Here is a 13,308-nt window from a genome sequence, read left to right as displayed (position 1 = left end):
GTGAAAGAAATTAAAAATAAAACGTCAAACAAGGTACAAACATGTGGAAAATCCTTCTTATTCAGAGGTTAAAAAAAATCCATTTCGAACTGCTGGAATTGATACTTTTCAAATTTGACAAGCTCCGTGTTTAATAAAAAAATTGAAAACTAAACGGTTGATGACGTTTTTAAAAATTTCTACAAAAAATTAATATTTTTTGCTCTAAAATAATTTGGGGAAAAAAAATCGCATGTTATGAATTTTATATGAAATCCCTATAAGCGTTTTATTATTACCATTATTATATACATTATAAGTATCTCATTTTTCTATAAAAGACAAGGTCTGAACATTCCAAGTGCAAGTTATCCTATCATTTTTAAATTGTAAGTTGTAATGTATTTACCAGGCCGGAAATTGCAAAGTGCGCAAGCTTAATATTCAAGGATTTTGTCCGTTTGCACGTACTTCGCAGCAACTTTGAGAACATTTTTCTTGACTTTACATGGGTATATAAAAACTAAACGGGCACCACAGTGCTGAGACTAATTGACCTATAAAGATGATCTATCTATTCAACAATGCAACCTTTTTTACCATAATTCACATAAATATTGCAGGGCATAAACAGGTGAGGTAAAGTTTGTGCCTCTGATTTTTCCTTCACTTGGTTTCACAGCAATAACACTCTCAATTGTACTCGAAAGAGAGATACAGCACAAAAGTACTTAGAGCTCTTGAATCAGACACATGTTGGCGACATAGGAGTAATTGCATGCTCATCGTTGTTTCTACTTTATACAGATCAAGCACGATACATACATTTTTGAGCAAGAGCAACCATGCAATACTGGTACCTGGTACCTCTGAAACTTTAGTAATTTTTGACAGAAATCTTTGTTTTGGATGCCAGGGATACGTTACCTGTAATCTTCATTGATGATTATCAGCCCGCCTGTTTGTGCACTTATTTTCCGCCAAACCACTCGAAACCAAACCGATTAAATCAAACTAAACCTTGTACTTGTTTTTGTTCTAGGCTTGTAACAGAGGAAAAGCTTGAAAATAAATTAAAATATGTGTTACTGTTACTATTGCTACCAGTAATTATATGGTTACTATGCTAAGAGCAATTATAATGCCACAAACTTTTCACAATTTGAGTGTTTTATTTTACGTTCCTTCCCTACTGTGCTTCAGGTCATAGCGTTCTTTACAACTAACGTAAGGGGGCCCTGCCTTAGATGTTTTATCACGTGCCACTTTTCAAATTTAAGCGGGATCTCGTTTAGTTTTGGAGGAAATTGTCATTCGCGTCTATGACTTGCATTTAATTTGTGCCTGTGTGACCATTTTTGGCGAAGCGATTTTACGTTCGAATTAGGTGCTTCCGACGACAAAATGCAACTTTTTTTTTTGATAGTAATGAAAAAATCAGGGATGATTCACCTTAATTTTTTATTCAATGCTTAGATTTAGGCTTTTGCGTCCGCCCGGTCAGTCGCAACTGCCAGCATTTATATCGCGTCTTCAACGAATTGCCAGGTTTTCAGGGACACACTCAATTTTTCACACAAAACCCTCTCCCACTATTAATTTACGATCGCGCAACTTGTCGCATCCACGGCCCCAAGCGTAATTCTTTCTCTGTTTAACTTATTTCTGAACGAAAACCCGACTCTTTAACGTTTACCTTCCACGGACCATCTCCCTACTATCTTCAACCCCAAAAATATCCCCCAAAATTGCTGCTAATCGTATCCGCCAACCGGGATTCGATTCTTTTTACTAATCTGATTTTTAGAAAAGCTACTTGCTAGAACTCTCGGCCGCGGTGACCTAGTTGAAATTTCTCATCCGATAACGAAGCCGGACGATCACGTACGTATATCTCATTAATTTTTGCTTATGACGCGTGAAACTGTCGCCTCCAATCTTTCACGCGCAATTAATAGTCGGGGCCGTATCCGGGGACTATTCGTATAAAAGTTTACGCAACAACATCCAGACACTCAATTTGATCGACCGTCGCTGTTTAGGTGTATTGGGTGTACTTATACCATCTTGGAGTAGGATTTCTGATTTTTTTTACAAAAACAGAAAAGACATGCTCAAAAACCTAGCTAAGTCGCAAGATCCATTTTACAACTATGTGATGGTTGGCGTCAATAATTAAAGAAGAAACGCGGAAATCATACTTGAGATTTTTATGTGCCTTACATGAGCAGATACAGTGCATTAGCGTGCCTTAGTCTTCTTCCTTGTATAACCAAGGAACCTTTACACCCTCTCATCCATCAGTACTTTTAGTACAATATTTAAGACACCTTCACCTACAACTATCCCAAAATACGCGAATACACGAATCATTTCCTCTATTTTTCCTTCATTGAGTGGGCTACAGAGTTCAGAAAATGTAATTAGGTTTATTTTGAACGCAAAACAGTGATTGATCGTAGTCCCATGTAGTTCATGGTAATATGTTTATTGTTTTAAGGATTACTTTCACCCATTTGTTGCATACCACTGCTTATTCTTTGACTGAATTGAGTACTTTAGGTGTGTTGAATGTCGCATGTTTCAGATCGTTCCCAGCAATCTTCCATTAGTGATGAACATGGCATACAAAAAACTGATTCACAACATAAGGCACATAAATTACGTTTTGTTTCTTCTGTAGAACTTAGACACTCTTCAGGTAACTGTCTTCCTTTTGTACATATATTCAAGTATTTTTCTCACCAGCTGTAATTGTCGCAATATTTGAAATTTGCGACAAGTGCATGGTTGATGCTTTTATTATAGATGATTACTTATATAGCTGTAAATTCCGCAGGAGAAACCTCCACAACGCCTTTAAGTCCGGGAAGTCCAGCGGATGATAGTTCCGGCGAGTTGCACCCGAACAAGCCGCGCCTTCAAAGAGTCAAGGTTCAGAGTCGTAAAACTTTTCGATTGCGCAAGAGTCGCAAAAGTCGCATCGAAGTTTCGCACATTAATATTGAACCAGAAGAAATACCTGCAGTGACCACGCCATCCCAGACGACCTCGCCCACAACTATCCTCTCCGAACAAACTCCGGCAGAGCTATCGGTTACGTCGATTCCACAGCAGGTCTTTGAGCCTAACAAACTGAGAATATCCTTTCGCTCTAAACCTACTGAGGGATCGTGGGACGAAGATAGCGCAATTTCTCACACATCAAGCACGTCAGGCTACAGGGAATCCTACCCCGTAATGCAACTTAAGGAATCCTTAGACTCGAGCCCCAAACCTTGTCCCCCACTTGCTTCGCCAGACATTCACGATCTGCCCTCAACAAGTAGCGCGGCGACCAATTACATCCACGGTGACAACAGCTCGCCGGATTGCTCTTTAAATGAAAATGGAGAACGTACAGCTCTATTAAGCCCAACGGAGCGTTCATCGTCCCAGCATTCTCTACTTATGATTTTTGACTCGCAGGATGAAACCACACTGATATAAATCCTATGGTTTATAACTAATAGCATTGATTATACACGTGTATAATCAATGATTATAGTAATCAAGGACTCGATTTATCAACCTAACGTACAGGATACTTCAAACAATCGATATGGCAAACGTACCTCCGGAATTATTGCAATCATTCGCGCAATTAATTGCAACCGCTCTGCGGGAAAATGCTGGTGGAAACCCAAACGTCCAGGCGGAGGCCACAGTTTCCCACTCAAAACCACCGGGATTTTCTATGTCGGAATATCGTACGACAGATGGTACAACGGTACAGGACTATTTCAAGAGATTTGATTGGGCACTCGAACTAAGTAAGGTACGTGAAGATCAATTCGCAATGTATGCTCGTGTTCACATGGGTTCTGAGCTAAATAATGCACTCAAATTTCTTGTTAGCCCAGCAGAACCTGAAACTGTGTCATATAATGATTTAAAACAAACACTGATAAATCATTTTGATCGTGCAACAAATAAATATGTAGAGAGCATACGTTTCCGGAATATTGTTCAGCAAAAAGGTGAATCATTAACCAATTTTGTCCTTCGCTTAAAACAAGGAGCTGCCAAATGTGAATATGCAGCATTTCTTGACCGCATGCTAATCGAACAACTACTTAATGGGCTGGAATGTCGGGAAATGTGTGATGAAATCATATCAAAGAACCCGGAATCATTTAAGAAAGCATATGAAATCGCACACACATTGGAGGCTACACGTAATTCGTCAAATAATGTGAGGACAGCACATCCATCGGCAACTGTGGAAAGTACAAACAAGCTAGGGTACGCGCCACCAAAGAACAAGTACAAGAAGTCTCAATTTCATAAGCGATCGTCATCACGTGGGCAAATGCAAGATCTCAAGGGTTCTCAAGGAATCGGCCAAAACAGTAATGATGTTCAATCATCATGCAATGGGTGCGGTGGTCAACATGCACGTGTCAAATGTCCTTTTCGAGATGCCTCGTGCCACACTTGTAACAAGAGAGGTCACATCTCAAAGGTATGTAGAAAAAAGTCATCTGCTCAGAGTACCACTAACCAAGTAATTGAAGCGCCTCAACCGGCCAATTATATTGATATTCTCCATCAATTTAACACAATTAATGAGATAAATGGAATGTCTAAGCAGATGATCAACGTAAACATTGATGGTCATGATATTAAAATGGAATTGGATACAGGGGCACCTTGTGCCATTATGAGCAAACAATGTTTAGATTCAATTAATCCTAACTTACCATTAAAGAAATCTGACCGCCAGTTCAGCAGCTATACAAAACATAGTATTAATTGTATTGGTATAACATCTGTCCGAGTTACAGTTGGCAAAACGTCAAGAACTTTGGATCTTTATGTTGTGGAGGAGAATTATGACTCTCTTTTTGGACGAGAATGGATAAGGGCTTTTGTTAACGAAATCAACTTTATTCAACTATTCTCTTCACGTGATCAACTCCATACAATTTCTTCAAAGGTGCCACAACTTTCTCGAGAGCAGCAGCAACAAATTAGTAACTTGCTATCACAATATGATGACATATTCAGCAACACGGCAGGGAAACTAAGCGGACCACCAGCTCAAGTACACCTTAAGGCAGATGCAGCACCGGTTTTTGTTCGCGCCCGAGAGATACCTTTGGCCTTACGTTCCATATATGCTAAGGAGATCGATGACAAGATAGCAGCTGGATTCTTCGAAAGGGTCGATTATTCAGAGTGGGCTTCGCCAACTCATGTAGTAGTGAAGAAAAATGGTAACATTCGCATCACTGGGAATTATAAGCCAACCGTAAATCCACGGATGATCATTGACGAGCACCCCATCCCGAAAGCGGAACACATTTTTGCTCGGATGAAGCATTCCAAACTTTTCTGTCATCTGGACATCACTGATGCCTATACACACTTAGCAGTTGATGACAAATTTCGCGAAGTATTGACGTTGAATACACCAACCCATGGTTTGATTTGTCCGACCAGAGCTATCTATGGATCAGCGAACATCCCAGCCATATGGCAACGTCGGATGGAAACGGTTTTGAAGGACCTTCTCAATGTCGTAAACTTCTTTGATGACATCCTTGTCTTTGCCGAAAGTTTTGAACAACTGCTGAGAACACTTCAAGCCACCCTGGACCGAATGCGCCAACATGGGTTACGCCTCAACCGATCAAAATGTGTCTTCGCCACAAACTCAGTAGAATTCTTAGGACACAAAATCGATGAACGAGGTATTCACAAATCTGACAGCCATATTCGAGCAATACGAGACGCACCAAAACCGTCAACGCCAGAGGAATTAGAATTGTTCATTGGTAAAGCAACCTATTACAATCATTTCATTCCAGACCTAGCAACGATAAGTCGTCCACTCAGAGATATGTTGCTGGCAGAATCATTTACATGGACACCTGAAGCAACACAGGCTTACAACGAATTAAAAAATATTTTAATTTCGCCACAAGTCCTGATGCCTTATGATCCATCTCTCCCACTAGTATTGGCAACAGACGCAAGTAAAATGGGTCTAGGAGCAGTCTTGTCGCATCGCTTGAGCAATGGTGTAGAAAGGCCAATTGCTTACGCAAGCCGCACATTGAGCCTTACAGAACAGCGGTATCCTCAAATGGATAAGGAGGCTCTTGCCATCGTCTGGGCAGTCGATAAATTTTTTTATTATATATATGCTCGCCATTTTGTCTTAATAACAGATCACAAACCTCTCGCACAAATTCTTCAGCCTACGAAATCTCTTCCAGTTTTGTGTATTAGTCGAATGGCGAACTATGCCGACTATTTGTCACATTTTAATTTTGATGTTCAATACAAGCCAACTAAACTTAACACAAACGCTGACTATTGTTCTCGCTTACCAGTAACAACGACCCACAAATCAACACATGCTGTGTCATCAATCGTACTGGAGAGAGAGGAAGAAGAAGACGGGTTTGACAACTTCACCCTAAATCAAATTAAACAATTACCTGTTCGAGCTAAAGACATATCTAGGGAATCGCGGAAGGATGATCATTTGGGGAAAATAGTACAATTGTTGGAGAGGGGACGAAATCTTGGTCGCTATGGATACAAGGCCCCCGAAAAGAACTACACCCTCTCTGGTGGATGTTTGCTGTTTGAACACCGAGTTGTCATTCCGCCAATCTTCCGTCAACCTATCTTAAACGATCTACATGCTGCACATGTCGGCATTGTAAAAATGAAAGGAATTGCTCGATCCTTTGTGTACTGGCCTGGGATCGATGGAGAAATTGAGCAGGTCGCAAAATCTTGCAATGAATGTGCAAAACATGCACACGTACCTCCAAGATTTCGAGAACACCATTGGGAGTACCCGAAAGGGCCTTGGGAGCGCGTGCATATTGATTATGCTGGGCCAGTAGCCGGCATGATGTTACTAATTTTAGTAGACGCATATAGCAAGTGGGTTGAAGTAAAAGTAACAGCGTCGACTACAGCCTCATCAACTATAACCATCCTCGACGAATTATTTGCAACATACGGCGCACCAGTCACCATTGTTTCGGACAATGGTCCTCAGTTTACATCTGAAGAGTTCAAACAATTTCTCCAGTGGAGTGGAGTGAAATATCACAAGTTGTCAGCTCCGTATCACCCATCAACGAACGGTCAAGCAGAGCGCTTCGTACAAAGCGTGAAAGATGCTCTTAAAGCAATGGGCACTAACCGAGATACGTTGAAATCAAACCTTAATGAATTTCTACGCCAGTACAGAAAAGCCCCAAACGCTACCACAGGACAACAACCCTCTCTTCTTTTCCTTGGTCGTGTCATACGTTCGCGACTAGACTTGGTGAGACCCGAAGATACGTATACCAGAATGACGGAAAGAAACCGTAACTCGTTTAATCCATCATTTCGCGAGTTTCAACCAAATCACCTGGTTTACTTCTTATCTGGAAATCCACGACTGGATAAATGGTTACCTGGACGTATTATAACACGCCTAGGTGATCTGCATTACGAGATCGACTTTGAAGGTAAACGCTTTAAACGTCATATTGATCAAATCCGGTCATGCCAACAAACTACTAGTCAAAGTTCTAACCAATCTATGACGACATCTTCAAGTGATAATTCTTCAGCACAGAGACGAGTTCATTTCTATAATAAACCTGAACTGGTTCCTGAAAGAGCTGCAGAATTACCCGAAGCACAAGCTGTTGCGATTCCGCCAGGATCACCAGCTGTACCTCAACGACAGGAGTTCCAGGCCGCGACTCTACCCCAGACTGAACGAAGGTCCACGCGGATTCGGCATGCACCCCGACGATACTCTCCTGATTAAGAAAACAAAGGAGGGAAGAATTGTAATGTATTAGGGAATTTTACTATTATAATTGGTAACGGAACCTACCGTACCGGGAGAACTTCATGTATATATGTATGTAAAAATGACAGTGCACAATAAATGTAATTATGTTGAATTATATTTTCGTATTTTACAAGTATCATACATAACATAAATGGCGGCGGTCACTTCGGAAAAACCAAAACAAAATTACGGTAAGCTCCCTAGCGGGAATGAAAGCAACAAAACACAAATGAATTAGCGGTTTTTACGGGAAAGCAAATGCAGGAAAACGAAACCCCTTATAATTAATGGAACAGAAAGTGAAACTTGCGCATTACTTGCTGTGTAGAAAAATATCGTTACGCGTAATTGCACATGATTTATTCACAAAGTAAAACACTTTTATCGAAATACCTACACAGAGTCGCTAGCTTTAGTGGTACCATTGATTGCAAATGGAGGGGCAATTGTTGCCTGTGTGATGGTCTTCGTATTGGCTGACAACAGCTCTTTAAGATTGTCAGGTAGTAAGTAGTCCGTGTAAGCGATTCGACTAAAATTGGTCTCGATCGGCAGGGGAATGTGCAATGGATCAAACCCGCTATGGTTGTGTTTTGGATCGAAGATCTTCAAGTCCACCTCTTCGTACCTTGAAGATTACTTGATTTCAGATCATCTTGTAATTGCTACTTACGATTGATCAGAATCTGTTGAATTATCTGCATCTGTTAAAATACCAACCTCGTAGACCACAGTCCGTATTACATATCTGCGAAAAATTAATTGTTACACTACTAAAAGGTGCAAGGGGTGTTTTACTTACAGATCGTGTGCAGTTCCATTAGTGTTATTCCCTTCGACGGGGTATTCACTTTCAAATTCCGGTAATATTGGTAGTGCAAGTGTGGTTGAAATCAAAAGGATTGACATACACGAACTGATCCATACCTGGGGAGCATGTTTTGAATTTTGCACCCTCTCCTCCATCAGTACTTACATTATTCATTTTAGTGTGGCCCACTGTCGCAGGTAACTAACTAAAATACACATCGCTCACCTGATATTTATATTTCCGCGCAATTTATTTTTCACACTTTATCATTTTCTTGGAAGCCTTGTGTACGCTAGAAATTAGCACTTTGATGGCTTTCATTTCGTTAACAGAAATCAAGATTTAATGAGTTTCCATTAGTATTACTCTAGCATTACAGGGTTGAACCAATTTACTTCTCGAAATTACACTACGTAGTCTCTCTAAGAAGAATAAGGAAGGACAAAACAATCAAATTGTGCGAAAGATTCGTCGTATTTCTAAACGACGAAGGTGCGAAAAGAAATCGATTATTAAGAGTGATAATTTCTATTATTATGTTTGTTTTGTCAATTATACAACACATGTCGGCAGAAACAATAGAATATTTGATCAGCAGTCGTTTTCTGTAGTCTTTTACCAAAAAATTGGTCTACTAATTATAACTTTCAGCGACTAGCAAATGTCTTTTGCTTTGTATAAATTTTGCACTAATATGCGTTAAAAGAAAATACCATAGGGACCTATAGCGACGCCAGTGGGATGGAATCACGTTCTATTTTTCTCGTGGAGCAATGTTTTCGATAGACTTTCGCAGCTGTCTTATCCAATGAATGCTCTACTAAGAGTTTCCGTTCCTACACACCTCAAACACCAAGCAAAAGGTTTAATTTGGTCACTTGGTTTCATTACAAGATAAACGATATAATTTAAATAATTGACACCGTCTTTAGATAAGTTCTACTCCCGCGCTATTTTTCTAAAAACATAGTACGAATTCTTCGAAATAAGGTCACCGAGCGTACAGGCAATGTCGCAAATTAAAAGTTTTCTTTACTTGTAACGACCAAGTACAATTAATTGTATTGATCACGAGCGCCACGTAACGTAGTTTTTTTTCCGCACAAGTTTATGCACTGGTTTAAAGTATGGTGCTACTCTAATTCAGACCCACAAACCATTTACGTTTAACTATTCTCTCTTTAATTTTCTATGACGAAACGAGCAAGCAATTCCCACAATGACGTGCGCTGTAATCCAATAATCCACCCGTATTTAATTCCCCTACTGCCGTCTCCAAACGATTCTACCTACGCAACCTTGTAGCTAGCCCGGGACCCTAGAAAACGTGGCAACAGCGGCAGCTTTTCTAACTACGTTCGTGTTATCGCTTGTTTATCGATATACCCACTCGCGTTCACCTTTCATATGAAGCGGTACATATGTAAATTTTCCTATACTTAACTGAAATTTGAAAAATTTAAATTGCAAAGCGAGCTACCGTGTCACGTGGAGTAGGTAAACGTCCATATACTGCTATGTGGACCCTCTGATCGCTCAGTATGAATGACCCACATGAAAATACAAAATACTGAAAGATGATGTAGAACTTTAAATTTAAATTTACAAACAAAATTTGTTGGCTAATTGAAAATTTACAAGTGACCATGGTATCTTAAGGAGCCTTTCTTTTAAATTGAATGACTTAAAATAAAGAAACAAAAGAAACTATATAATTAATCAAATATTGAAATTATTATTATACCCTTAAGATATAACTCACGGCAGTTGAAAAACAATAGAGTAACTAAATTTCTACAATTAGTTTTCTCCTAAAGTTGCATCGATCGCCATAGAAATTGCCTTGCTTCATGATTCTCTACGTGGAAGTTCGTATTTGTGGTTGATAGGAATTCACCACGGCCCGTCCCGCTCAGATTGAAGAGATTTGCTTGCCGGATTTATACATATTCAGCTTTCCTGATGTTAAGGTGCGCGTGTGTTGAATATCGGATTAATTACTTTACAGATAAAAGTTCATCGACGTCGGTTCGACGTGATTCACGTATTGCACGGGTAGAATATATTATTTCGTGCGACTATATGTTTGTTGCAATTTTTAGTTTGCGCGATTGTGAAACGAAATTAATTTGGTGTCGCTCAAATCTGCGAGAGAAAACCGCTCATTTGTCCGCTCTCCCAAAAATGCACCCCGACCTGCTCGTCTCCCCCTTTCTTACTTTAAACTTTCCTTTTTATGTTGCTGAGTAGACAAACTGATACAAGCCCAAACGCACCAGGGTGCTTCGTATCTGCCCACATGTCTTCGATAGTTTCGGATGGACATGTTAATTAAGAATTTTAAAAAAATGTGCTATTTTGCATACACATGCCTTTAGTGGTGCTAACTTAAACTTTGGGAAATTCGGGGGGGGGGGGGGGGCGTAAACAAATGTTCTACCCTTCATGGTATTCCAATGAAAGGTCTCATCGAAATAAATTGGTTTGTACAAACTATAACTTTCCTGTGCGACTCTTCTTCGAGATCAGTGAACGATGGGGCCTGAGGGGGGGGAGGGAGGGGGGTTAAAAATTAATGTTATCTGCAAGCGCTCTTATCAATCCACTTCCACTTTTTCTAAAAGTTTCGAAATATTCCAGAAAGCCACAATTTGAGTCGAACTATTGACCGCAAAACAAAATGTTATCAATTATTGTCTTATCTAGACGAATTTTGATATAGAAAATAATGCTTTACACAAATTTTTAAAAATAAGCAAATTCCGTGCAAGACTCATAACTTTTACAATGTCTTATCAATTGAAATAAATGCAATAATTTTCCGTTTTTATCAAATAGTGGCCTAAGTTCAAATTAAATAAATGACAAACCATCTAAACTCTAGGCGCTTTCTTTCGACTGCTTAGCAATCATGATTCCAAAATCGTGATTCGTAGGATCACGTTTTACGAAAGAACGCGCGAATTTAAATCAAAGTATGGTTAAGTTTACGTAGTACACATTTGCATTCGAATTACGTATTTTTTGTTTGGATTATGAAAATAATTTAAATACAAGTGGAAGTACTTGCACAATTATGCCCCTCTTCAGTTACATATATTGACTAATCGAACATTTGAGCAAAAATATCCTTGCATTGATAGGTTAGGAATTCATGATCATAAAACTTTTATGTTCAGCTTGTTCACGATTTTAGCAATCATGATCATAAGATCACACTTCGAAAGAACGTGATTTGACAATCCAAACGCGTTTGGATCACCGAAAGAAAGCGCCTTCTATATAGCAGTGTTTCTCAAACTTTTTTGTCTGTCGGCACACTAAAATTATTAACCAAAATTCGCGGCACCACTAGTATTATTTTTTGCTTTTTTACAGTTAGTAAAAAGATGAAGGATGAGGTCTTTACAAAAAAAATTTCTAAACACAAAAGCATTTAAAACTAGTTGTCAAAAGTCGACCTACTTTTAATAGTCATTGCAATTATTATCTTTGGTCATAGTATAACATTTAGAGAATGCCCTCTAGCGCCTTTATTTTGAACCCGACGCAAAAAGTGTAGAAGCCTTTTTTGCAGACCTCATCAAGACACATCTTTTTGTAATTGACATTTTTCACTCTGATGCTTACTTTTAAAGAAAAATGAAATTTAGAAAAATAAAATAAATAGTTTAACTTTTCAATTCAAAACTTCTCAAAAAGAAAGGAACTCACAAAAAAATTGTAATGAACTTTTTTGTAGAGTTTCTTAAGCCATTTTGGCCAGTGTATGCGAAAAAAATTTGAAAAAATGGTTTCAAGCCATTATGACTTAAAATTTTGACACTCTCAACAACCTTGAAGATGGTTACGGATCAAAACCAAAATAGGAGGTTTTCGATTCCCCATACCACCCTAGATCTATCTTTTACAGATTTGCTTTAGAATTAAACGTATAATCTAAAAATCGAATAAAATACAAGTTATGCCATTTAGAATGTTGAGGACTGTGGATCGCTTTTGGGACACCCTGTATAAATAACACTATCAAATTTAAAAAATTGTGCTTGGGCCAACCAACTTTAGTATTAAACTTATTTTTACAAAACCCGAGTGCTATAGTTCCACAAGCGGCGGTTCTCTTGACCCATGTGTAAGCGCTTGCACCTCGGCTTGCACTCTTCTGCCCTCTTTTCTTTCAAGATTCCTTTAGAATACCTACTTGGTCCATTTTTCCAAATATAGTATGCAAATTCTGCTAGACTGAAGTTAATTTTTGGTTAGCATTTTAAGTAGTTATAAAATTCCATTAAAGATATGAAAGTAGCACACTACCAAGTGTTAAATGCCTGTAACGAAGCACCAGTTTTCGTACACGAATTCGATCAGAATTAATAAAAGCACCGTACATAGAGAGACACCACCAGCAGTTGAGTCCAACGGGGCAATATTACCAGTCGTTAATGAATACAAAAATCTTGGATTGATTTTTGACTCCCAATTACGTTTCAAAAAGCATATATCTCAAATAATTAATAAAGCGTTTACAAATATTAAACTAATATTTAATAGCCGATTTCTTATTAATCGTAGTATTAAGGTTATGCTTTCTGAATCCTTAGTGCTTTCCCAATTTAACTATTGTGATAGTGTGTATGGCCCATGTATCGACAAAAGAGAC

At 38.8% G+C, this 13,308-nt stretch overlaps 3 protein-coding genes across 4 annotated transcripts; 2 read left to right on the top strand and 1 right to left on the bottom strand.

The window, feature by feature from the left end:
• The first annotated feature begins 2,328 nt into the window (after positions 1-2,328).
• On the top strand, positions 2,329-3,483 carry LOC116160602 (protein unc-80 homolog). The gene is made up of 2 exons (XM_031473836.1): positions 2,329-2,680; positions 2,819-3,483. Exons 1-2 carry the CDS (start codon positions 2,551-2,553, stop codon positions 3,466-3,468), a joined length of 780 nt encoding a protein of 259 aa, XP_031329696.1. The 5' UTR covers positions 2,329-2,550; the 3' UTR covers positions 3,469-3,483.
• Positions 3,484-4,349: 866 nt separating this feature from the next.
• On the top strand, positions 4,350-7,949 carry LOC116159452 (uncharacterized protein K02A2.6-like). 2 transcript variants are annotated; one of them, XM_031472420.1, is made up of 2 exons: positions 4,350-4,483; positions 4,536-7,949. In XM_031472420.1, exon 2 carries the CDS (start codon positions 4,601-4,603, stop codon positions 7,808-7,810), a length of 3,210 nt encoding a protein of 1,069 aa, XP_031328280.1. In that variant the 5' UTR covers positions 4,350-4,483; positions 4,536-4,600; the 3' UTR covers positions 7,811-7,949. The 2 variants fall into 2 exon arrangements, with proteins under 2 accessions (XP_031328280.1, XP_031328281.1); XM_031472421.1 differs by having other exon boundaries at positions 4,350-5,798; positions 6,360-7,949.
• A 231-nt stretch (positions 7,950-8,180) lies between these two features.
• On the bottom strand, positions 8,181-8,952 carry LOC116159454. The gene is made up of 4 exons (XM_031472422.1): positions 8,814-8,952; positions 8,640-8,764; positions 8,511-8,585; positions 8,181-8,465 (listed from the first exon to the last, which is right to left on the bottom strand). The coding sequence occupies exons 1-4, from the start codon at positions 8,820-8,822 to the stop codon at positions 8,231-8,233; spliced, it is 444 nt and encodes a 147-aa protein (XP_031328282.1). The 5' UTR covers positions 8,823-8,952; the 3' UTR covers positions 8,181-8,230.
• Positions 8,953-13,308: the final 4,356 nt, after the last annotated feature.

The sequence above is a fragment of the Photinus pyralis genome, unplaced genomic scaffold (genome assembly GCF_008802855.1).
Source record: "Photinus pyralis isolate 1611_PpyrPB1 unplaced genomic scaffold, Ppyr1.3 Ppyr1.4_LG1, whole genome shotgun sequence".
Lineage (NCBI taxonomy): Eukaryota > Metazoa > Arthropoda > Insecta > Coleoptera > Lampyridae > Photinus > Photinus pyralis.
Note: the sequence above shows the minus strand (reverse complement) of the source record. Positions and strands in the feature narration are given on the sequence as shown.